Source organism: Herpailurus yagouaroundi, unplaced genomic scaffold (genome assembly GCF_014898765.1).
Source record: "Herpailurus yagouaroundi ecotype Mexico unplaced genomic scaffold, PumYag 483, whole genome shotgun sequence".
Lineage (NCBI taxonomy): Eukaryota > Metazoa > Chordata > Mammalia > Carnivora > Felidae > Herpailurus > Herpailurus yagouaroundi.
The window spans coordinates 85,883-111,427 of record NW_024412700.1 but is presented as its reverse complement, the minus strand read 5'-3'; the positions used below and the strand labels follow the sequence as shown (position 1 = coordinate 111,427).

General features: G+C 51.8%; 1 protein-coding gene across 1 annotated transcript; it reads right to left on the bottom strand.

Moving 5' to 3' along the window:
* Positions 1 to 9,132: 9,132 nt before the first annotated feature.
* Positions 9,133 to 25,545, bottom strand: AOC1 (amine oxidase copper containing 1). The gene is made up of 5 exons (XM_040464508.1): positions 25,267 to 25,545; positions 11,710 to 13,298; positions 10,854 to 11,139; positions 10,388 to 10,520; positions 9,133 to 9,967 (listed from the first exon to the last, which is right to left on the bottom strand). Exons 2-5 carry the CDS (start codon positions 13,292 to 13,294, stop codon positions 9,698 to 9,700), a joined length of 2,274 nt encoding a protein of 757 aa, XP_040320442.1. The 5' UTR covers positions 13,295 to 13,298; positions 25,267 to 25,545; the 3' UTR covers positions 9,133 to 9,697.

The window sequence follows — 25,545 nt, the reverse complement described above, 5'->3', positions numbered from 1 at the left end:
TCCTGGATCGTTCTGGAATCTGCCTCCCACCCCTGCTTTGATTTAGTCTCCAGTCATCTCTTGCTTGAATGATTTTCAGAGTTCTAAATAGTCTCTCTGACTCCACTCTTGTTCCCCCCAAGCCCACCTACCTGGGTGAGATTGTAGAATCCCATCATGCCTCTCTGCCCTGGGTGGGGGTGGGGGGGCCTGCCGAGGGCCCCATCGGCCCCTAGAAAATCCCAAGATCACTCTCTGGGCCTCTGGCCTTGGAAATCACACTGGTTGTTGTCGTTCTCTGCTCAGAGTATGATGTTCCTCTCCTCTGGGCCTTTGCTCAGGCTGTTACCCTCTGGGTCCTTCCCTCCCTGTCTGGCTCACTCTGCCTTATCAGTTAGACTCAGACTCTCTGCCAGACCCTCCTTCACTGCCAGCTGCACCCCTGCCATATCCAAGTACCTGGGGAGGAAGACTCTCTGCATTTCCACCATGGTTTCCAGTCACGTCTTCAGAAATCAGTGCTTCCCACAAAGCCATGAGTATGTCAAGGGCTGGGGCCTCTCTAGTGTGGTTTGGAGCCAGGGACCCACAGTTCTCTGCAAATATCAAAGGAGCCCCCAGGGTCTGTGAAAGAAGGAAAGGTCACTGAGCACTGTCTGGCCGGGCTGCAGGGCATAGACGGGCAGGCTGTGAGTACTGGTACCAGGGTTAATGCTCTGCGGGGGCTTTGCTGTCCTGAGTGGAAGGCTCTTCCTCCAGGCCAGGAGGACATTATCCTTAGGAGTAAAAGCTGTCTGGCCTCTGGAGAGGTCTCTAAACCCGGGACTCCCCTGTCCTGCCTGAGGGTCGGGAGCAGTTGAAGCAGCTCCCTCTGGCACAGAGAGGAGAGATCTTTCCCGTCATCAAGCTGGAAACATCAGAGCACAGTGGAAATTCATGATCAATTAAGTGCATGCTCTGCTTCAGCCCTGGGAGGGGTACTCCTGGGGTGGGAAGGTGAGCCCTGAGCTTCAGTCTAGCGAGGCAGGTGGGTGAGCAGGCAACAAAAATGGCGCCGAGTGGAGGGCGGCTGGGCAAGCACGGGCTGCACTCGGGGCACAGAAGAGCAGGCAGAGGCAGCAGGAGGCACAAAGGGCCCAAGGTTTTGGTTCCTCTGGAAACGGGGGATAATGATACCTACCTGCGCTAGTCAGCTATTATCATAGTAATGCTGTGTAACAAATAGTCCTCACACTCAGTGACTGATAACAGAACCAGTCTTTATTCTCAAACTCTAGGGTCTCAGATGACTGTAGCTCAGCTGATCCAGGGTGGGTGCGGATGGACTGCTAAGCTTTGGGCTGTGGGGGTGCCTGGGTTTGGACTGAGTTCAGATGTGATCCACCTGTCTGTTCTGGGGCACAGGGTGAAAGCTTTCTGGGGAAGCTTTTCTTACCCCAGGGTTCTGGAGAGCAAGCAAGGAGCCAAACTGTGCCAGCATATTTAATGTTTCCATTTCTGTTCTGTCCACTAGCATTCCATTGGCCAAAACAAGTCATGGGGTCAAGTTCAGCTTCAGTGGAGTGGGGAAGTGCATCCTGAAGGAATGTGAATGTTTGCTGAATAATTAAACACCCAGCTGTTGCCACTGCCTCAGAGAGTTGCTGTAGGATGAGACGTGGTGTCACTTGCCTGAGCACATGGTAGTGAGTGCTTATTAGGTGCTAACCATTATCGAGGGGATGTAAGGACAGGCCATATCCTGAATGTCTTGATAAATCATGTTAAAGATGTTCATGTTTGAATTTTCTCCCTGAGGACAGTGGGGAGCTATTGAGACTTTCATCAAGAGGGTGACATAGTTTGATTCGGATTTTATTTATTTATTTATTTATTTATTTTTCAGTATATGAAATTTATTGTCAAATTGGTTTCCATACAACACCCAGTGCTCATCCCAAAAGGTGCCCTCCTCAATACCCATCACCCACCCTCCCCTCCCTCCCACCCCCCATCAACCCTCAATTGACTCGGATTTTAGAGTGATCCCTCTGGAAGCACAGTGGAGGATGGTCTGGAGGAAGTGAGGCAAGGGCACACCTCAGGCCGGGGATGATGAACAGGAAGTCATCATGGGAAAGGAAAGGTGCCATGAATTCCTGAAATGTCAAAAAGTGGTCTGTGGGATAAAGAAAGAGATGGAGTGTGGAGGGGAGGGAAGTGCTCAGGGCGGCTTCCTGGTTCTTGGCTTGGGTGACAGGGACGTGATAATGAGATCCTCCAGCTGGGAACGCAGAAGGAGCAGGTGGATGGGGAGTGGGGGGCGGGAGGGATGAGCTGGCTTAGACATGTTGGATGTGAGATTCTTGCAGACATGCAGGTAGACGTGCAGATCTTGGAGTTTAGGAGGAGAATTCGGGCACGGGGCATATGCATTTGGGAGTCATGTCAACTACACTAGGCAGCGAGGGAGTCCTCAGTCATCCCAGTTTCCAGGGGTTGGAAAATATGCTGTGTGGGTATAAAGGAATTTTCACTGGCATACAATAACATGTGGCCGACATTGCTAGCTCCTTTCAGCTCTCCATTCTCACGTTCTTCTTCCAAACTGAACCCTGAAATTATTTGGAAGTAGCAAGGCTCAGGTAAAAGACTGCAGTCACCGGCCTCCCTATCTAGCCAATAAGTTACAAGTAGAAGTAACGTCTCTGAATTCTGGGAAAGTTCCTTAGAACATAGGGCCATGCCTTTCTCTTCCTTTCTCTATCCTACAGCCTGGTAGATGCGATGGCTGGAGCTCTAGCAGCCACTTTGGACTAGGAAGCCAAGAGCCGAATCCTGGGCGGCTGTGGGGAAGAGAAAAGAGTCTGCATTTCCAACACCTTCCTGGAGATTCTATACCAGCCCTGGGCTGCTTTTTTACCTAGAAACAAAGAAAACCTCTCTTGTCAAGCCACTGGCATTTTTTTTTTCTGTTAAATTCAGCTGAACTTAGTCCTAATGAAAACATTATGATTCTGCGGTATTTGGTCAAGCTATAGCCTTGTACCTGCAGGCATTTCCAGTCAGCTGCGTTAATCTCTGCGGGCTGGACAGTGAAACTCAAACGCCTGGGTTTGCACGGCGAAGGTGTGCTGCGCCACCTGGTGGACACCTGTCAGATGGCACCTCTTTGGAAGAAAGCGCCCCGCAGAGCTGGGACCTGGGATGCTTTTTTTCCTGGCCTGTCCTGCTTCTGCCAGCAGCGATCTGCACTCCAACTTGCTACTTTGATCCCAGTCCCAAGCCATCTTTTAGCCGGCGACAAAGTGAGGGCTCCAGAGTCCTAGATGTCAGTGGACCTCTGAGAAGTCCAGGAACTCCTGACTGCCCTGAGTCTTTCCGGTCAGGTGTGCTCCCAGAACCAGCTGGGGCTGTTTCTAGCTATCCCTGCTGGCAGTGCTCCCCACCCCACCAGGTTGAGGACTTCTGTACTAAATAAAGGGTTCCATGTGACCTCTTCTTCTGCAGACTCTGGTCTCAGAGCAATAGTTAAAGCAGGAGACGAGGTGGGGGGCGATGAGTCACTGCCTCACTGAGCAGGAAATGAACACCAAGGGAGCCTAACCTGGCGGCAGGGCTGGAACAAATGGATTAGTGGCCTTTTGAGCCGCTGGCGAAGGAGGCTCCTGTGGGCGAGCTTATTAATGCTTCCTTCCGCTGACCGCCAGTGCAAACCCGAAATGACCAGCACTGTCGAAAGTCGAGTTCAAACCTGCAAAAAACACGAGTCCTGGAGTTTCAGAAATTCCAGAGATTTGGTGGCACCTGGGCATAGGGCACCTAGGGTTAGTCCCCGGGACAGTGTGTGACCCGGCATCTGCCTTCTTTCTCTGGGCTCCGTTCGGTCGGTACACAGGGAGGCAGAACAGCTTCCAGCCCTGACATGGTGCTGCCACGGGGGCCTTTGTGATGGACGTGGCCTTAGGTCACTAAGCAGAGGTAGTGGAGGCTTTGGGGGGAGCACGAAGAAGAGCGGGAAGATGGTTTCTCCAGCTTTTACCCCAGAGCAGAGGTGGACCGCCTGCCGCTTTGGTGGCGTGTGTGTGGGGAGGTGGGTGCTACGTGGGCAGTGGTGGGATTCATCACACTGAGGCACAGCCTTGGTTTTCCCTGGTGGGGAGGGGAGGAGAGGAGGGGGCAGACAGAGCAGCCCAGGGTCAAGGGCAGCGGGGCGGTGGACGTTAAGAAGATTGAGCTGGCCGGGGCTCCTGGGTGGCTCAGTCCGTTAAGCCTCTGACTTTGGTTCAGGTCATAATCTTGCGGAGTGCGGTTCGTGAGTTCGACCCCCACGTCGGGCTGGCTGCTGTCAGCCTGTCAGTGCAAAGCCCGCTTTGGATCCTCTGTCCTTCTCCCTCTGCCCTTCCCCTGCTTGCACTCTCTCAGTGCAACATTTAAAAAAAAAAAAAAAAAAAAGAAGATTGAGCTGGAAGAAGAAACAAGATCAGGGTGGGGGGGGGTGCAGGAAACACACCCCCAGTCCAGAAGCTGTGTACCTCAGGACTGGGAGGAAGGAGCTTGGAATCAGCCTGGCATCGCGGGTCTCCCAGGTTGTGGGACTTGAGCAGATTCATGGGTGTGGATTGGCAGAGCTGGGGCCAGGCCAGGCCCTGCACCTGCCCCTGGGCCGCTGGGGTTAGAGTCCTACTTCCTGTGATTAGGACCTAGAAACCAGGAAGCCCCTGCCACGTAACTCTTTATCCTTTTTATTCTTAAAAAGACAACGAGAAAATTCTTTTTTTTTTTTTAAATGTTTTTACTTATTTTTGACAGAGAGAGAGAGACAGAGCATGAGTGGGGGAGGGGCAGAGAGAGAAGGGGAGACACAGAATCTGAAGCAGGCTCCGGGCTCCGAGCTATCAGCACAGAACCTGAGGTGGGGCTTGAACTCACGAACTGCGAGATCATGACGTGAGCCGAAGTTGGACGCTTAATCGACTGAGCCACCCAGGCGCCCCAACAATGGAAAAATTCTTAAAGGAATCCCAGTACCTGCTGGCTCTGAGACAAGGGTTTCTATGTGCCCTCCCCTCTCCCCACCCCCCAGCCTCGCCAAAGCTGAGGCTGCCTTCCCTGAAAGGCCTCTAAAGGCAACAGGTTCTTGTTTCTCTAAATTGTCTGGCTTCCTTTTTGTTATGTAAAGCAACCAGATTCACTCCAAGCTTTCTGCAGTTGCATCTCCACCTGGAGTGGAGCAAAACACAGCAGCATTCCGTTTTCCTCGGGAAGGAAATGTGCTGGGGCTGGAGGAGGGGGGAGGGAGCGTAAATCCGTTTTTCTCTCTTCTTTTCTCTTGGTGGGATCTTTGTACTCTTTTGCAAAGAAGGTTGGGGGCGGGCTGGGGGTGTCTCTTCCTACTCGGAACCCAGCCCTGTGTTTCTCCTTCTGCTGTTGCAGATGGGGGTGCCTGCCAGCATTTCTTTCCAGGAAGCGCTGGGACTTTGGCCCTGTCTTGGGGGGGTGGGGTGGGGGGTGGGATGCTTAGAAACAATCCCGTTCCATTTTCCCAGAGTCTGAGTCTCTGGCAAGTATGGGTGGATGGAGGCGTGTGTAACTAGGGTCCCCCTCCTGGGTACATCTGCCACCCGTCCCCCACCCCCTAACCAAACACGCAGAGATGTCTGGGCAGCTCTGAGAGTTTCCCTGTCGCCGACCTTATATTCTGGGGTCTGTGAGCTGCTGGGGCCTTGGGCCAGCCTGTGCACACAGGAGGCAAATTATGGGATGTGCTCATGACCTGGGTGGAACAGTCTGCTTATACCAAAGGGTGTGGTCAGGGCTCCTCCTCCTCGGGGAGATTGACCCCAAGGACCACTGAGTGGACCTGTCTTTGGGTCCAGATGACCCTGGCACTATCTGACCACCACTGGTCCTGTTTCCTAGGGGCCAACGTGGCTCTGAGCCAACTTACTGAACAATCGGAGCTGGATGGGGTGCAAGGTGGGAACAGAGGGTCCCCCTCTTCGTTTGCTGCCTTTCAACTGGTTCTGTTCCCAAGACCCTTCCTAGGTCCCTCTCCTCTGTTCTGTCTCTCTGGGGACAGGTCCTGCAGCTGTGGCTCCTAAGCTAGAAGTTCCACCAGCGGGAGGCCCTGGTGGGAGACTGACTAGGGAGGGGGGTGGTGTCTTTGCCCTCCTCTCTCTCCAGCAGGGACGGACAGGCCTGCAGAGGTCCAGCTTCCCCTGTTGAGCCTGGCCACTGGGTCTGGGAACACCTTTTCCTTTCGCTGTCCCTGGTCCTGGACTGGAAGTATCTTATCTGCTATTGCCCGGTGCCTGCCTTCTTCTTAGTTCCTCCCGCCCCGTGAACTAGGGGGTCTCTGTGCTAGCACCCCAGGGTTTCTGCTTCCTGTATCCGGCTGGTTCGTTTATCCTGGCCCTAATGACACTGGCAGCAAATCTTACAATCGCTTTTTGATTACGTTCGGGTATTAAACAGCCCCATCAGGTTAATTTAAAAGTCCCTTCTGTCATCCACTCCAAGGTTTTCCTCTCCTCCCAGGCCCAAGGTCCTGGCCTGGAGATAAGTTGGGTTGGCTTCCCCTCCCTGCCTGCTCTCTGCACAGGCTCCTGGAGGCCAAGCTGGGGTGGGAGAGGGATTGAGGAAACATTTTTCTGCTGATGTGGCCTGTTCAGGCTGTGCTTGGGCTCTGGATGGCAGATGGCAGATGGCAGATGGCAGATAAGTGAGGCCCATTAGGTTGAGGACAAGGTGGAGAGCAGGGAGCTGTATGGGGACCCTCTCCTGCTGGGTCAGGGACATATATGCAGAGAGCAGGGAACTCATGGTTGGAACTTTGGGGTCGTATGATGCTCAAAGATGTCGAGGAAGTACATGAAATTTTAGGTCTTACATTAAAAATACACAGGAGTCCTAGGGGCGCCTGGGTGGCTCAGTCGGTTGAGCACCTGACTTCAGCTCAGGTCATGATCTTGTGGTTTGTGGGTTCGGGCCCCGCGTGGGGCTTTGTGCTGACAGCTCGGAGCCCAGAGCCTGCTTCGGATTCTGTGTCTCCCTCTCTCTCTGCCCCTTCCCTGTTCACGTTCTGCCTCTCTCTCTCAAAAATAAATAAATGTTAAAAAATTTTTAAAAAAATAAGTGGAGGTTCTATATGCTTAATACTATCAGCTTTGGGCTTTACAGAAGATCCATAGACACTGAAAACCCATTCTCTTGGGACTTTTCCAGGCCTTGTTCTCATCCTTTGGGGTTTGTTTTTTTAAGTTTTTTTTTTTTAAATTAATTAATTTATTTTGAGAGAGAGAGATACAGATTGTGAGTGGGGGAGAGGCAGAGAGAGAGGGAGACACAGAATCTGAAGTAGGCTCCAGGCTCTGAGCTGTCAGGGCGGAGCCCAACTCGGGGCTCAAACTCCCGGACCGTGAGGTCATGATCTGAACCTAAGTCGGAGGCTTAAACAACTGAGCCACCCAGGCTCATCGTCCCCCACCCCCCAATTTTAAAAATGGCTGAGAAAAACTTTGTTGATTTTAAATATTGTATCAGGTGTTATAAAAGTGCTTTGTCCAAATCCTATAATGTTTGGGCTCTTTCACCTTTTTACTGCCATACAAATAAAAGCTTCCTGGGTTCCTGGAATATGAAGCACAACGAACGTTTGTTTGCTTAATTAACATCCCTTGGGCACCAGGGAACCCAGACTAATGTTGCCCGGACCACAGCCATGCCTTCCCACCAGATTCCCTGGGTAGGAACAGGCAACCAGAACAATATGGCAAAGGCAAGCAAGGTCACACTAATGGCCAGCTAGGGGTGGGTCCCCCAGCCTAGTGGACGAGCCCACGCAGCTTCTCTTTAGGGGAGACTACAGTAGGTAAGGGAAGTGGGGGAGCTTTTCTCTAGCCCCTCCAAAGCCCAAACTCCAGTCTCAGATCTTCCTACCAGTGAGGTGCAAGGCAAGGATAAAATGATGGCTACCCCTCCCCCCACAATTGGATGGATGATGAAGAACAGGAATGGGACGGGTTGGCCAACTCCCAGATCTTCATTCAGGGGTGTGATAGGGAAGAGAGAACTGCATCTGTGGGCTGATTATGTTCCCCATGCCTTCGCTTTGGGATTGGAGGAGAAAGTCTGGGGAGAGGTAGGGACCCAGGAAGAAGCAGGCTGCTTTCTCCATCAGTGCCATCAATGAGCAACGGGAGTCCCTCCCGTTCCCCTCCTTTTCTCTTTTAAAATTTGGATTTTATTTATTTATTTATTTTTCATGTTTTATTTATTTTTAAGAGAGAGACAGAGCATGAGCAGGGGTGGGGGCCAAGAGAGAGGGAGACACAGAATCCGAAGCAGGCTCCAGGCTCCGAGCTGTCAGCACAGAGCCTGATGCGGGGCTTGAACTCACGAACCGCGAGATCATGTTTTTATTTTTTAATCCTGAGAATATAGTACCCATTCGAAACCATTAAAATCCAAATTTTAGGGGCGCCTGGGTGGCTCAGTTGGTGAAGCATCCGACTTCGGCTCAGGTCATAGTCTCGCGGGTTGTGGATTCAAGCCCCACGTCGGGCTCTGTGCGGACAGCTCAGAGTCTGGAGCCTGCTTCAGATTCTGCGTCTCCCTCTCTCTCTGCCCGTCCCTCACTCGCACTCTGTCTCTCTGTCTCTGTGTCTCTCAAAAATAAATAAACATTGAAAACAACAACAAGAAGTCAGCACTGGAGAGAAGGCACCCTGGCAGTGGCTGTGTGGGTGATTATTGCTCTCCCTAGGGTGGGCAGGGCCTGGAGGAACCCAGAAACTGACCTGCCCCTCCATTGCCCCGCCCTCCCCGTCCTTCCCTCTGCTCCACCCTTCCACCCCCCTCCCTCTTCCTCTGAGTGAGGATACATCCAGAAATCAGGTCTGCAACCCAGAGCAGGGCCCTCCCCGTGCCCACGCTGGCTCCCTGATCTTGGACTTCAGCCTCCAGAACTGTGAGCCATAAACTTCTGCTGTTTATAAGGCACCCAGCCCGTGGCATTTTGTTACACACTAATTGTGTGTGACAGGCAACCAATTTCATTAGTATCTTCCTGCCTGTCTTTCTAGGGCATGTATAGACCCCCAAGACCTTTCTCCACCAGTGCAGAGAATGTTCTCGCCCATACAATTTCTTTCACAATCACCTGGAATTGCGTTGTGTGGATGCAGCATTGTTTATTCAGACCTGCAGGATCTCACTAGTAGATGGATATTTGGGTTGCTTCCAGACTTGGCTATCACGGACGCTACTGTAGTGAATCACACATGCGCATGTTTTCCCCGTGTTGGTAGCTAGATCTCTGCGTTAAAGCCCTAGGAGTTGGATCAGTGTGTCACGGGGTAAAGGTGCTTTCTGCAGCGTCTTCCTTGGCTGAATCACTTTGCATGCCCATCAGCGACATCCCAGAGGCCCCGGCAGACTCCCAAGGCGCAGCTGTCGGTCTATTTTTTAAAGCCAATCTGCTAGGTAAATCTAATATTTCGGTGAGTGTCATTTGCCCTAGTAATAGAGGTCTTTTCTGGGGTGGAGTGGACCAAGGTGAAGGGAGGTCAAGGCCACTTGCTTTCTCATCTGAGTGTATCTCACATGCATGACCTACTGTGTGGCCCCGTCCCCTGTGCCTCCCGCAAGAAGCAGCACAAGGAGTGGAGCCTGAGGGGTTTGTTGCCTGTCCCTGAGGGGGCACTTGGGCTTCTAGGTGGGGTTAGCTGGGGGTCCTTCACACAGGCCTGTAAGTCCCATTATAACTAAAAGGGTCAGGCATTAAGCAGTCCCCCTCCTCCTCAGGGATCCAGCGCTGGACGTAGTTGGGGCCACCGTCCCGCGGCCACACGATCACGGGGTCTCTGGACGCCAGGGATGGGTCCTCATCGAAGAAGTTGAAAGGCCGGAGCAGGAAGCCCACGGAGTTCCCTGGTGTGGCAGTGTTAGGGATGTCCTCTGAGTGGGGGATGTGCAGGAAGCCCACTGTGACCCAGGCCACCAAGTCCTGTGGGAAAGAGGGGTGGGCAGGGCAGGGGAAGCTCAGAGAGGAGAGGGGTGGGCAGCCCCCTCAGACCCCATTAAAAAAATTTTTTGTTACATTTATTTGTTTTTGAGAAACAGAGTGAGACAAAGTGTGAGTGGGGGAGGGTCAGAGAGAGGAGACACAGAATCTAAAGCAGGCTCCAGGCTCTGAGCTGCCGGCACAGAGCCTGATGCGGGGCTTGAACCCACGAGCTGTGAGATCATGACCTGAGCCAAAGTCGGAAGCTCAACCGACTGAGCCGCCCAGGCGCCCCCCTCAGACCCCATTTTTAAGGGGCAGACCACTGAGCTTGCCCGCCACACGGCGAGTGGCTGCCGTCCATCTTGGAACCGGGCACAGATCTGGTCTCGGGCTAGGGCTTGGGGAAGGCGGGGCCAGTACCTCATTTTCGATGTTCTCATTGTTTTTAAGAAACTCCTCAAAGACCACAGGTGGGTTCCAGGGGTCATTCTGGTTATAGATGCTGCTGCTGCACACTTCTGATTCCCGGTACTTGGTCACGGCCAGGGGGTACCTGCCCAGAAGAGACACCAGGTGGCTTTGGGGGCCAGGGAACCTCCCAGCCCTTCCGAACGATGGCGGAAAGTTACTGCCTTCCCCCAAATGTGAGATCATCTCCGGGGCGTCAGCCAGACTGACCGAACGTCAACTGAGGCTTTGGTGCTTGGCAGGGCCCTCCCCCCCTCCCCCCTCCCCAAACACAGAGCCCCAGACACACACGTGCTCGCAGGTCCAGAGACACCACCGAGAGGACTCAGAATCTCGTAGATAGAAACATGGATGCACACAGACATTTGAACACTGAGAGGAGCCCGGGGCCCTTCTCTGCCTCCCAAGCCTCCCTTACCTGGCCCAGGTGATAGCCTGCTCCTCCTGCCAACCCAGGGGCAGCACCTGGTCGGCCATGGAGTGGATCTGAAGTCGGTAGCTGCGCTTATGGCCCCAGCGGTTCTCCCTGGGACTGGCAAAGAGCAGGTACTTGGGCAGAGGCTGTCTGAAGCGAAAGGCCGCCTGGCGCTCCCGGTGGTAACTTGTCTGCTCCAGGGTCGGTTGCACCAGCTGGTGTCTGGGGCTCCAGGGATTGGTGATATTTTCTAGCTTCATCTGCAGGGTCTGGAAGCTATTTTTGGTGCCTACAGGTGTGCAGGAAGAAGGAGGATGAGAACCAAGCCCCCTGACCTGAAATATCCTCATTTTGTGCTCGGATCCCCATCCCAGACGCCCTCTGAGAGCAAACCACCAGGAGAGGAGCACAGAGGATCCTGGGGATGCACACCGAGCTTGCTGTAAGGGTAGGAGGAAGGGATTAAAACCAAGAAACCGTGGAGGAATGAGGAGAAGACTCCGAGTCAGGCCTGTTCTGATAGTGATTTGAGGTCAAGCCAAGTCTGTCATGATGCCCCTGCCATATTCTATGGGGACATCATCAATCCAGGAGACAAGGAGTATTGTGGATGACATCTTAGGGTGCTGGGCAGCGACATTTCCTATACTCCAAGGCAATGTCTCCACCGTAACCCTCTGCAAGTGCACCTTTCTGCCTAATCCATCCCCTTGCGGGGGGGCCAATGCAGCCCCCCTGCTGGGGAAGGGCAGGGTGTCACATTCACTGCTTTTCAGGGGCTCACAGATTTCTAGCAAAGGCTCCTGATTTTATGATGCAAGTGTTTGGTGGGAGGGTCTTTCCAGAGCCCAAGTCCTACCTGCCACATCCAGGTCGACGCGGTAATGCACTAAGTGAGTGTGCATGTTGCCAAGCAGGTGTGTGTGCAAGCGGGTCCCATGGCGCAGCCCCTCTGGGGTATAGAAGGTGGCGTGGACGTAGCCGGTGGCATGCATCTTGGCCTCCATCACCCCGTTGGGGTAGAAGATGAAGTCCCAGATGTAGTCATAGTTGTAGACTGTTGACGTTGTTCGTAGCACCAGCACCTGGCCCTGCAGGCCTGCATAGAAGTTGAAGCCGCCGCTGAAGTTGGAATTGAAGTGTCGCCTGAGGGGCACTCCCGTGGGCATCTCAAAGACACAGAGGGCTCGGGGGTAGCACACCGGGTCATCGGCATCGTAGTAGTGGAGGGCATCTAGGAAGGTGGCTGTGTCCGGGCAGTCGATGCCAGGGGCTAGCTCATGAGTGACGCTGCCCAAGCCCCAGCCCACGTCGATGTACTTGGTCTGCATGCCCGCAGGCGTGTGTCCTCCATACAGCGCCACCGCCTCCTGCACGCTCACCTCATAGGCTACACGCTCGCCCCCGAAGTGCGCGTTCAGGACCTGTAGCCCTGAGGAGGAACGCAGCCTGAAGGAGAAGCTCCAGCCGCCGTAGAGCACGGTGTTGCCCTCCAGCCGGTAGCGGGGACCTTGGGGCTGGACCAGGCGGGGGCCAGTCACATTGATGGGGGTGGGCAAGTCCCCACGTGGCTTGTAGGAGGAGAAGAGGGGTGGTTCCTTCGTGCTCTTTTCACTCTTGCCTTTGGGCGATGGGTCCTCCAGAACCACCACGTCTACCTCTCCGTCCTCGTACTTCCGCGCCAGCTCTTCCGGGCTCCGGTAGAACTTCCCATTGTACCAGACCCGCTCCACCGTCCAGTTTTGGGCGTCGGTGCTTCTGTGATCCAGGAGGAGCTCCAGCCCAGTGGGGTGCAAGAAGTAGCCTTCTACAAAGCGCTGCAAGATAAACCAAGAGCGGCGCTCGCCGGAGGCCAGGCCCCGAGGCGCCACGTCTGTGAAAGTCAGGCATCGGGAGTGACAATCTTGGTAGGAGAAGCCTGTGGTATCGAGGAAAAACTGGTGCAGGGGCTTCGTGGCCTCCTTCAGGGCGTGGCCCAGGAGGGCATACTCCGCCGAGGAGATGGGCCTGGAGGCCCAGGTGGCCTGGTGCCCAGGCTTGGGGGGCAGCTCTCTCATGTAGTAGGGCCATGGCAGGGGCCCCACAGCGAACTCGGTGATGTTGGGGTGCTCCTGGGCTCCGAAGAAGATGACGGCACGTGCCTCCCGAGCGGGAGGCCTTCCACCTTTGTCCAGAAATTTCAGTACTTGTTGCTTCTTGGGCAGCAGCATCTCAATGAGGAACACGGAGTTCTTGGCCATGGTCGGTGTTCGGGAAGGCTCCAGCCTCAGCTCCTTATGGGACCAGAGGAAGTTGCGCACGGCCTTCAGCTCTTGGGCACTCAGGTCCTCGAACACCCTGGCCTTGTGGTGCAGGGTCCGTGGGGTGCACTTGGTTGCGGCCACTGTCTGCAGCGCCAAGATGGTGGCAATGGCCCAGCCAAGGGCCAGGGTCTCTCCCTGCATGGCTCTGGAATGGAGTAGCAGAGATGAACTTAGTTGTTTTATGGGAGGAAGTGAGTTTCCACGAGCCCTGCACAGCGATGTCCCTTGGCTGGGTGGTTTTCCTGCAGCCGCAGCCCCCTCCCTCACCCATTCCTGTGGGAGCCAGGCCTCCATGGCAGCTGGGGCCCCAATGCTGCTCAGGTCTGTGCTTCCCATCAATTGTAATTGTGCCCTCTCCTTGCTCATCTGCAGGCCTCTGCGAGTCCTGTGCATTTTCTTACCTAATGAGCTCGTTTTGCCCTTTTCTGTGTATTTGCTCAGCAGGGCAGAACTTTGGGTTCTTACCTCTCCACCTTGAGTGCTAGTTGTGTCATTAGGTATTGACAGCAAAACTACATTTCTGATACAATATGATATTTTTCATGTAGATACATTTTGAAATTTAGTGTAGAAGGTCAAAGAGTCAGCCCCAGGGTCAGGCTGCTTGTGCTCGGGTCCTCGTATGTGCTACCACTAGGACCAGCTGTGTGACCTTGGGCAAGTGGCTCAGGGTCTCTGGGCCTCCACTTTTTCAACTACACAATGGAAATAATGACTGCGACAGCTACCTCTAGAACTGATGCAAGAAACAAATTGGACAATAAAGATAACGTGTTTAGAACTATGCCTACCTTCTAGGAAGCACCCAAGAAATGCTAGCTACTCTTCTTTTTAATTTTTTTTAAGTTTATTTATTCATTTTGAGAGAGAGAGGGAGAGAGAGAGCGCATGAATCAGGGAGGGGCAGAGAGAGAGAGAGAGAGAGAGAGAGAGAGAGAAAATCCCAAGCAGGCTCTGCGCTGACAGCCTGATGCGGGGCTCAAACTCAAGAACCATGAGATCATGAGCTGAGCCGAAGTCAAGAGTCGGACGCTAAACTGCCTGAGCCACCCAGGCGCCCCTCCTCTTCTTTTTAAAGTCAACTATGAAGATACGGTCTGTGATACCAACATACGTAAAAATGGAAGCAATGTAAAGTAATTCGACTGTGATTAGGCTGTAGACCTGTGGCTCTGAGGGTGCGGACGGGGTGGCCAGCCCTGCTCCAGAATGTTTTGACACTTCTGGTGGAGCCCCCAGCTTGCGGCTGCTGGACCATCCACGCAATGTGGAGCCATCCCAGGTGGCATTCAGGGAGATGCCTCTCCCCCTTCCATTTTGGGGGACTGTGTCAGGCTTTTCACGTCATTTCCCCCCCCCCCCCAGGGCAGCCACTAGAGCCCCCTCTGGGTTTCTTATCTTCTCCCCTGGCCCTGGTGGGAGGGCCCTAGGGACTCACAGGAGACTTCGGGACTGCTGGGTGAATCCAGAGCCAGCAAAAGGACATGGGGTGAGCGTGTGATCTGCTATTAAATTTGCCAAGGCTCACCGCCCCCCGCCCCTGTTTTTTAGTAGATTTTACTTTTTAGAGCAGTTCTAGGATCACAGCAAAATTGAGCACAAGATACAGAGATTTTCCGGGTACCTCTGACCCCTACTCATATGCAGCTTCCCAATGAACAATGTTCTTCTCTAAAGTGGGTCATTTGCTATCATCTATGAACTCACACTGACACACCAAGGTCACCCAAAGTCCACAGTCGACATTAGGGGTCACCTTTGCTGTTGTACATTCTACGGGGTTTGGCAAATGTGCCATGACATGCATCCATCATTATAGTATTGTACAGAGCATTTTTTTCTGGCCTAAAAATCCTCTGTGCTCCATCCATTCATCCCTCCCTTCCCTCAAACCTGTGGCCACCACCGACCCTTTTATTGTCTCCAGAGTTTTGCCTTCTCTGGGATGTCACGCAGCTGGAACCCTACACTGTGCAGCTTTTCCAGATCAGCTTCTTTCACTTAGTGATAAGCATTTAAGTTCCTCCGTATGTCTCTTCTCGGTCAGGCTCCCCCCCTTTTTTTTTTAATAATCTCTCTCTCTCTTTTTTTTTTAATAATCTCTTAGGTCCAGATTTCTTTCTGCTTTGCTAAGGAGGGAGATGCGGAGGAGATCCGTGGTCCTTTCAACCTGAACTTGGCTGTTCTTTTAGCTTTTACCTTTCCTGGTACAATCTTTTTTTTAATTTTTATTTAAAAAAATTTTTTTTCAACGTTTTTATTTATTTTTGGGACAGAGAGAGACAGAGCATGAACGGGGGAGGGGCAGAGAGAGAGAGGGAGACACAGAATCGGAAACAGGCTCCAGGCTCTGAGCCATCAGCCCAGAGCCTGACGCGGGGCTCGAACTCACGGACCGCGAGATCGTGACCTGGCTGAAGCCGGACGCTTAACCGACTGCGCCACCCAGGCGCCCCTCCTGGTACAATCTTCTACTCTGACATCCAAGCGGGCAGCCGGTGAGGTGGACAATGGCAATGAAGCCCCAGGAGGAAGGAGAATTGGTAGCCAGGGAGAGCCCAGGCCGAGAAACGTGAGGCATGCCCTTCTTCCCCACTTCTCATCCCCAGCACCCTGAGAACAGCATCCATGCCCTCTCTGTGCCTTTCCTATCTCACCCCTGGGCGGTTTATGTTGCATACGAGTGTGCTGCACCCTGGAGTCATTTCCTCTGGGTTCTTGCCCCTTGTATTCTGGCTCACCCACCCCTTGTGTCTGTGTTTCTCCTGCCCCTTCCCTCCACACCTTTCTCCCCCTGCTTCCATCCCCACCAGTCACCCCTTCACCCCTTCCCCTGCATCCCCCATCAGAACGCACCTGTGTGTTCCCCTGTGGGCTTGCCTCCGCTACCAGCCTTTGCCTCTGACTCCTTGAGCTTTATGGCTCCATGGACCCCGCCCTGGAGGGAGGGACAGGGCGAGGCATGGACTGACCAAGGTGAGGAACTGCAGCTCAGGGGTTCCACAGTTGGCATAAAGCAGCGTGAAGACGTGCATGGGGCTCTGGCTGCTGCAGCCAGGAAAGATCTTGTTACACCTTCAAGGACCCACGTCTGGAAACTCCTCAGTCCTTCACCACTGTAGTGACCAGAGTCCACTTCTGTTTTCCCAAACAGCACATGGTCCTAGATCTGTCTCCCTATCATTCCTCCTGCCGCAGGGGACCTTCCATGAGACTTGTGTGCTATCTTCTCCATTTTGAGCTGCGTGCACAATGCCGTCATCTGTTAAAGTAGGTGGTGAGTTTCTGGGGGTGCCTAGGTGGCTCAGTCAGTTAAGCATCAGCTTTTGACTTTGGCTCGGGTCATGATCTCACGGTTTGTGAGTTTGAGCCCCACATCGAACTCTGTGCTAACTGCACACAAAGACTGCTTGGGGATTCTCTCTGCCCCCCACCTTCTGCCCCTTCCCCGCTCGTGGGCTCTGTTCTCTGTCAAAATAAATAAATAAACTTAAAAAATTAAAAAAAAAAAAGTAGGTGGCGAGTTTCAGAGGTCAGAGATAAAGACCAGGGCAAGTTTACTAGTAAGGAAGCAGCCTCACTCGAAACAGTTACATGGACAAAGGCAGGGGCTGGTAGAGTCAGACACCAACATCAACAACAGAGAATGTGACGCGTATGTAGAATAGGGAACCAGAGATGGAATAGCTTGGGAGGGAGAAGCCCCTAAGTTAGTCAGAAGGTCTTACTAGCCATCTCTATGGGGAAAGGAGGGAGGAGCTGGCTGGGGACAAGGTCGGTCAGGATGGCTGGGGAACCTGGGAGTGGGGAGGGGAGCAGCACTGTGTAGCTCAGGTTTGATGGTAAGGGGAACGTGGGCAAAGGAGAGAGCTCGTGGTCAGAGGGAAAGAATAGAATCGGGAATAGTGAGCGGCTTGGAAGGAGAGGTTCATTATTCCCCCCATCACTACGTCTTGACTTCCTGTTCTTTTGTTCTTATGTGGCTTTTGTATTTCTCATCATTATCTTCCTGTTACTTGTATTGCAAGTGATTTTGGTATTTATTGGCAGCTAGATCAAGGAAGGAGAAAACAGTTAGTCAACCTGTTACTTGTTTGCAATTCCGGAAGGCCTTTGGTGTCTCTAAGGAAAGGGATTAGCTCTAAAGGTTAAACTGATTGATGTGATGACTTCTCTTACATCCTTTCTCCTTCATTGTCTGAAGGATTGAGGGTTGGTTAGTCTCCATTATGGGCTCACCAACACCATGGAGACTTGAGGATGTCCAAAAGAGACAAAGAGAGTTATAGGAACAACTTGACATTGAGAAGTGCAGTCTGTTTCCGTTCTACAAAAGACCTCATAACCAGGATAATGGGGTGAGGACAGATCAGGAAAAGATACTTGTAAAGATTAGAACAGAGAGGGACCACACATAAAAGAATGAAGTTTGACCCTTAGCTCACACTATACACAAAAGTTAACTCAAAATGGATCAAAGACGTCATGTAAAAGCCAAACTATAAAATGCTTAGAAGAAAACATAGGAATAAGTCTTCATTTTTTGAGTTCTTTTTAAAAAAATTGTTTATTTTGAGAGAGAGTGAGAGCAAGCAGGGGTGGGGCACAGGGAGAGGAAAAGAGAGAATCCCAAGTGGGCTCCACGCTCAGTGTGGCGTCCCGAGTGGAGTTTGGTCGCACGACTGTGAGATCACGATCTGAGCTGAAATCAAGAGTTGGACACTTAACTGACTGAGCCACCCAGGTACCCCAGAATAAATCTTCTTGACTTTGAGTTAGGAGGGATTCCTAGCCATGGCTCAAAAGCAGAAACAACCGAAGAAAAAACAGACAAACCAGACCTCACCAAAATCATAAACTTTTGTATTTCAAGGGACACCATCAAGAAAGTGAAGACAACCCAGAGAATATGAGAAAACGATTTGCAAATTATATATCTGATAAAGGACTTGCAACTCAATAAGAAAAAAAGACAACTCAATGAAAAAAGTGGGCAAAGGATGTGAATACATATTTCTCCAAAGAAGATACACAAATGACCAAAAAGCACTTGAAGAGATGCCCATATCATTAGCTATCAAGGAAATGCAAATCGAAATTATAATGAGTTATGACCTCACACCCACCAGGTTGGCTGGAGTCAAAAAGCCAGATAACGAGTGTTGGTGAGGATGTGGAGAAATCAGAACGCTCATGCACTGCGGATGGGAATGTAAATGGAGCAGCCACTGTGGAAATTGTTGGCACTTCCTCCAACAGTTAAACACAGAGCTACCATCTAAATACCCAAGAGAAATGAAAACATATGTCCACACAGAAACTTGTAACAGATGTTCATAGCACAGTTACTCCTAGCAGCCAAAAGGTAGAAAAAACCCAAAGGTCTGTCACCTGATGAATGGATAAACACTGGAATGGTATTTGGCATTGAAACAGGGTGAAGTGGGGCGCCTGGGTGGTTCAGTCGGTTAAGTGTCTGACTTCAGCTCAGGTCACGATCTCGCAGTCCGTGAGTTCGAGCCCCGCGTCGGGCTCTGGGCTGATGGCTCGGAGCCTGGAGCCTGCTTCTGATTCTGTGTCTCCCTCCCTCTCTGCCCCTCCCCCATTCATGCTCTGTCTCTCTCTGTCTCAAAAAATAAATAAACGTAAAAAAAAAAGGTGAAGTTAGGTCATGATCTCACGTTTCATGGGTTCGAGCCCCACATCGGGCTCTGTGCTGACAGTTCTGATCCTGTGGCCTGCTTTGGATTCTGTGTGTGTCTCTCTCTGCCCCTTCTTCACTCATACTCTGTCTCTCTTTCTCTCAAAAATGAATAAAAACATTAAAAAAAAGAAAAGAAGAGTGAAATACTGATACATGCTACAGTATGGATGAATCTTAAAAAATATTATGCTAAATGAAAGAAGCCAGTTAAAGAAGACTACATAGTATATGCTTCCACTTAAATGAAATGTCCAGAATGAGCTAATCTATAGAGGCAGAAAGTAGAATTCGTGATTGTCGAGGGCTAGGGAGCGGGGTAGGAGTGATAGCTAATGGATATGGAGTTTCTTCGTGTGTGGATGACAATGTTCTAAACATGACAGTGGTACATGTTGCACATTTCTGTGAACATACTAAAATCCATTGATTATTAACTTTACCAGTGGATTGTATGGTATGTGACTAGCTCAAGAAAGCTGCTTTTAAAACAAAGTGACAGGGACTATATCTAGGAGCTCCTACAAATAAGCCAGGAAGAAGAAGCAAGGAACCTCGGGGCAACTTACAGAAGAGGAAACCAAAATGGTCCAGGGACATGAGGAGATGCTCCCATGTGGTGGGGATTAGAACGATGTGATTATTCGACAACAAGATCTCATTTCATGCCCGTTGCTGGCAGAAATGAGAAAGCGAGGTGGTGGAGATGTGGCGAAACGGGTAGCTCGAGCAGAGGCCGTGGGGAGGCATGCGGATGATAGAGCCTTCGGGAGGGCCGGCCCAGTATGTGGGCACCTAGATAGTTGCACACCCTACGGGACTCAGGGATGCTACTTCTGGCGAACACGCCACAGATTCACCCACAGATCCACCAGGTAGGACTCAGACACACACTGTGGTGGAAATGGGAGCTGGAGGCCATCTGGGTGTCCATCACCAGGATAGGCAGCCAGCGAGAGGCGGTCAGTGTGCACCGTGGGGTACCGTGCAGTTGGTGGAAGCAACGGAGTGGTCCACATAGCCACTCACTGGGGTGGGTCTTAAGAATGTAAGAGGAGGGGCACCTGGGTGGCTCAGTCTGTTAGGCTTCCGACTTCAGCTTAGGTCATGATCTCACGGTTCTGCTTATGGGTTTGAGCCCCGCATGGTCTCTCTCTCTCTCTCTCAAAAATAAATAAACATTAAAGAAAAAAGAACGTAGGAAGAAACAGGATGAATGATAGAGCACAATACCATTACATAAATTAAAACATGTGCACACAGAGCAACTGACATATTTTTAAGAACAGATGCAAATAAAAGGATAGATGCTTCCCCAGGAAATGTTGCCTGGGGAAGGTGGAGTGGGGACACACACACACATGCACACACACCCACAAGCACGTGTATGCCCACATATATGCACACACACACATGTGCGTACAGACACATCCATGCACCCATATATATGCATATGTACATACATACACACATAAGAGAGACAGGGGAGACTTTGCATGGCCAGTGATGATTAGGTCTATGCACTGGGGTACATGCTTAATTCTGTAATGGATGTCTGTAAATACATAAAAGAAGGGTCTGAGAAGAAAGGCGAGTGGCTGCACGTTATCATCCTAGGGTAGAGGGGACAGGGTGGAGAGGACAGGTAGAGAGGACAAGGTAGAGGGGACAGGTAGAGGGGACAGGTAAAGAGGACAGGATAGAGTGGATAGGTAGAGGGGACAGGTAGAAAGGACAGGTAGAGAGGACAGGTAGAGGGGACAGGGTAGGGGGTACTTTTGTAGGCAGGCAGGGAGGTGGGACGTACAAGCCTGAATCTCCCTTTTCATGTAAAGGCCAACCCAAAGTGTACACGGAAAGGTAAATCACAGGACAGGTAGCACAGAATAAAAGTGACACGAGCCATGCCCGAGGGTGAGTTCTGCCGGAGTTTAGAAAGAGATGCCCCTCGGGACTGCAAGACTCTCCTGGTCTAGGCTCCGGCCCCTTCACACCACATTCCCAGGGCTGTGGCAGCCAAGCACGACTAACTGCGGGGCTTAAAACAACAGAACACTTTTTCCTTACAGTTTTGAAGACTGAAAATCTGAGATGAAGGTGTTGGCAGGAACAGGCTCCCTCTGAAGGTCCTCGGGGAAGTCCCTCCTGGCCTCTTCTAGCTTCTAGGGTCACAGCCAACCCTTGGTGTCCCTTGCTTCCTTGGCTTGTAGACACATCACCCCACCTCTGCCCCCATTGTCACCTGGTGTTTTCTGTGGTTCTCTGTCTCTGGGTCCCTCCTCGTATAAAGACACCAGTTACTTAATTCAGGGCCTGCCCTACTTCATCTTCACTGATTACATCTGTAGCGACCCTATTTCCAAATAAGGTCACAGTCTGAGGTTCCAGGAAGGATATGAAATTTGGGGGACATCATTCAATTCATCACAACCTCTTTACATGTCCCCCCTTTCAGATTCCAGTCCACGGCAGGCGAGTGAATTCTGAGCCCTGAGCTCAGGGCTGCTGACCCAAGGGCTCACAGATAAGAGCCTGAGTGGGGTCTTGGGGTGTATGAGGGACTGAGGAGGAGGAGGGTGCCCTGGGCAGGGGTCAGGGAGGAGCGGAGCCTTGGTGCTGAGATGTAGTGTGCTCCTGGGACCCTGAGTAGGGTGGGGGTTCTAGGCAGAATGGGGCACTGTGCCCAGGAAGGCAGAGGTGGAGATGTCCCAGATGGTGTGGACGGGGTGAGGACCACATTGTGCACTCCTGTGGAAATGTGGGGGTGGGAGAAGCCTGAGGGAATGCAGGGGAGACCATGCGGGACAGAGGTGTCTTTAGGAACGACCTCAAGGGACCGGAGACCAAACGAACACTTCTTGGGCAGAGTGCTGGGTGAAGCCATTGGTTTTGACTTAGGCGGGGGAGTTGAGGTGTGAAGTTCTGGAATTCGGCCTCATTGCTTTGTTAGCAGCTCTTTTCCCTAGCTCATCATGCTCTGTGTTTGGCTCTCGTCCCTCCCCATTGTGGGTGACCTTGGTTTCTGAAATAAGTCTCTCTCTTCTTGGGGTTAATGATTGACAACTGTTACAGATAACACTTGGGCAAAGACTGAGTCCTTTAAGTTCTGGGCCACCTGCCTCTCTTAAAGGGGCAGAGCTGATGGCCTTGGGGATGACGTAGGGGGCAGCAGGCCTGTTCTGGCGGGGAGGGGCAGCGGAATACGTGAAGATGGGTCTAGTGTCCAGGGTTGGTAGGCCAGAGATCACAGCTCAGTTTTCCCATTGCTAAATCTTGACGCTGTTTCTAGAAAGTCACAGCACACCAGAGATAATTGGAGATAATCTAGAGAGTGGGAAAGAAAGAGCTTCACAGGGGCCTCCCCAGCTTCACTGGGGGTCCCAGAGCAGGGTGGGGGGCTGCAGGGGAGGGCAGCTGAATCCCTTGATTAGATCTCTGGGCTAATGAGGGACATCATGAGCTTTATCTCTGATTAGGGAAGGCTGGTTTGCAAAGGAAAAATTCCACCACCTTCTGAATGCAGGGTCATTGGTCATGAGGGACCCTGGTACTATTGATATTTTGAGTCTGACAATTCTGTGTTGTGAATTCTGTCCTATGCACCATGGCACCTTTAGCGGCATCCTGGCCTCTATTCACTAGATGCCGGTCGCCCCCGCTCCCCGCCCCGGTTGTGACAACCAGAAAAGTCTCGGGACATTGACAAGCAGAGGCCTATTTGTTTTCTTGTATTTCGCCATATTGCCCCATGCAGATACTGCGTTTTATACAAATGGAAGGTTTGGGGCAACCATTGCATTGGGCAAGTCTATCGGGGCCGTTTTTCCAACATTTGCTCACTTCGTGTCTCTGTGTCAGATGTTGGTCATTCTCACATTATTTCAAATGTTTTCATTATTATTGTATTTGCTATTGGTGATCGGTGTTTAGGGATCCTGGATGTGACTGCTGTAACTGTTACGGGGCATCTCAAACTGCACCCATATGAGAAGGTGGATTTAATGGCTACACGTCACGGGTGGTCTGGCCGCTCCACCACCTGTCCCTTCTCCCATCCATCTCCCTCTGCTCAGGCCCCCCTAGTCCCTGAGATGCAACAATATGGAAATGAGGCCAATTAACCACCCACAGTGGCCCCTAAGTGTGCGAGTGAAAGGAAGGGTCATATGTCTCTCACTTTAAAATCAACAAAACTAAAAGGCAACTGAAGAAATGGGAAAAGATATTTGCAAATGACATATCCGACAAAGGGCTAGTATCCAAAATCTATAAAGAACTCACCAAACTCCACACCCGAAAAACAAATAATCCAGTGAAGAAATGGGCAGAAGACATGAATAGACACTTTTCTAAAGAAGACACCCAGATGGCCAACAGGCACATGAAAAATGTTCAATGTCGCTCCTCATCAGGGAAATACAGATCAAAACCACACTGAGATACCACCTCACGCCAGTCAGAGTGGCTAAAATGAACAAATCAGGAGACTATAGATGCCGGCGAGGATGTGGAGAAACGGGAACCCTCTTGCGCTGTTGGTGGGAATGCAAACTGGTGCAGCCACTCTGCGATGGAAGTGGAGAGTGTTATGCTAAGTGAAATAAGTCCTAAGAGAAAGACAGATACTATATGTTTTCACTCTTATGTGGATCCTGAGAAACTTAACAGAAGACCATGGGGGAGGGGAATGGGGAAAAAAAGTTATAGAGAGGGAAGGAGGCCAACCATAAGAGACTCTTAAAAACTGAGAATAAACTAAGGGTTGATGGGGGGTAGGAGGGAGGGGAAGGTGGGTGATGGGCATTGAGGAGGGCACCTGTTGGGGTGAGCACTGGGTGTTGTATGGAAACCAATTTGACAATAAATTTCATATTAAAAAAATTCTTATTCAATTAGGGGAAAAAAAAAAACTAGACGTGACTGAGCTCAGTGTGGAAGGCATTTTGAAAACCAAGGTGGGTCACAAGCTAGGTCTTGGGCATCAGTGAGCCAAGTTGTGAAAGTGGAAGGAAACGCTCAGGAAGGAAATGAAAACGCTCCTCCGGGAACACATGGGTGGTAAGAAGGCAACAAGGCCTCCTGCTCCTGTGGAGAGAGTTGCAGGGGTCTGGACAGAAGGCCACACCAGCCACACTTGGACTCCTCAGATGGATCTGAAGGCGACTGAAAACCTTCTGGGAAGGATTCACCGTTCTAGAAGCCATTAAGAACATTCGTGATTACAGGAAGAGATCAGATTATCAACATAATCCGGAGTTTGGAAGAAGGTGATTCCAACCCTCCTGGTGAGGACATGGAGGGTTCAGGACCTCAGTGGAGTCACTGTAGACGCGGTAGAAACAGCAAGAGAACTGGGATCAGAAGTGGAGCCTGAAGAGGGGATGGGGTCGCCACCATCTCAGGATGAAACCTGGACGGATGAGGAGGGGCACAGAAAGCGACTTCCTGAGGTGGCATCTCCTCCCGGTGGAGATGCCTCGAAGACACGGTCACAAGGGATTTGGAACGTTCCGGAAGCCTGGCTGGGGAAACAGCCGCGGGGGCTGAGAAGACAGACCCCGGTTCGGGGAAAGTTCTCTGGGTAAAATGCCATCAAACAGCACCGCCCGCCACAGAGAAATCATTCGTGACGGGAAGAGCCACCCGGTGCAGCCAACGTCCCCGCTGTCTTATTTTCAGATGCTGCACAGCCACCCCGGCCTTCAGCGCCCACCACCCTGCCCGGTCAGCAGCTGTCACCGTCGGACAGGACCCCCTCCAGCAAGAGGATTAGGACCCGCTGGAAGCTCAGACGGTGGTTATCACGTTTCAGCAATAAAGTCTCTTTTCACGGAGGTGTGTCCACTGTCGTTTTGGCCGCGGTGCTGGGGCACACGTCACACGCCGCAAACGTGTGTGGTGCAAACGTGCCTTCCGTGCACCGGGAAACCAACACCTCCCTTGACTCACTTTATTGCAATATTAGCTTTTCTGCAGTGGTCTGGAACGGAACCCGCGATATCTCCGAGGTACCCCTCTATCTCCTGGGGGGCAAAAACGCCCTCCTGCAGAGAGCCATTGGTCTGTGTGAAGCCCTCCTGATCTGTACCTGGAAGCGGGTGGCCTCCCCCTCCGACTCTCACCTGGATCTCCCAACCTGTTCTCCATGCTTTTGTGAGAACACAACTCTGACTGTGGCCCTTTCCCTGTTTTGGGGGGTTCCAGCTGCCTACTGGGTAAAATGTAAACTTATTTATTGGCATGAAACACCCCTGACCACCCAGCTCAATCTTCCTGTTTTTCTTGGAACACCACTCACCTCCAAAGTGCCTCCCGCCCCCTGCTCCTTCTGTCTAGCCTGGCTTGGGGGGCCGCTCCTGGACCCTGCCCCTTTCTTCCCTCGCCCCTTTGTTCTCTCTCCTCCTTCACTTACCGGCTCCGGCAGTCAAGGCTCAGCACCACGGCCCTCTCTTGACCTGTTTTACACGCTCCAGGCAGCTGTGGTTTCCCTTTGCATCCAGGGCACACGTCTGGCTCTCTTACTGTGTTCTTCTGTCACCGGGCAGGTCTCTGGTCACAGGTTGGCCTCCTCTGCCACCTCCTTGTGGGCAGGGACTCAAGTCAGCATCTCCATTTTTTCAAAGCTACAGAACCCAATACAGTGCCTGGCATACAGACAGTGGGTTCTCCTGTTTTGTTTTCAGAGTGAATG

Bases quoted from the DNA above. Each gene is read 5' to 3' on its own strand.
- AOC1 (XM_040464508.1), bottom strand. From the start codon at position 13,294: ATGCAGGGAGAGACCCTGGCCCTTGGCTGGGCCATTGCCACCATCTTG. The intron at 11,140-11,709 runs GTAGGACTTGGG...GCACACCTGTAG, and splicing joins CGTCGACCTGGATGTGGCAG to GCACCAAAAATAGCTTCCAG. The intron at 10,521-10,853 runs GTAAGGGAGGCT...TCTTCTGGGCAG, and splicing joins CAGGCTATCACCTGGGCCAG to GTACCCCCTGGCCGTGACCA.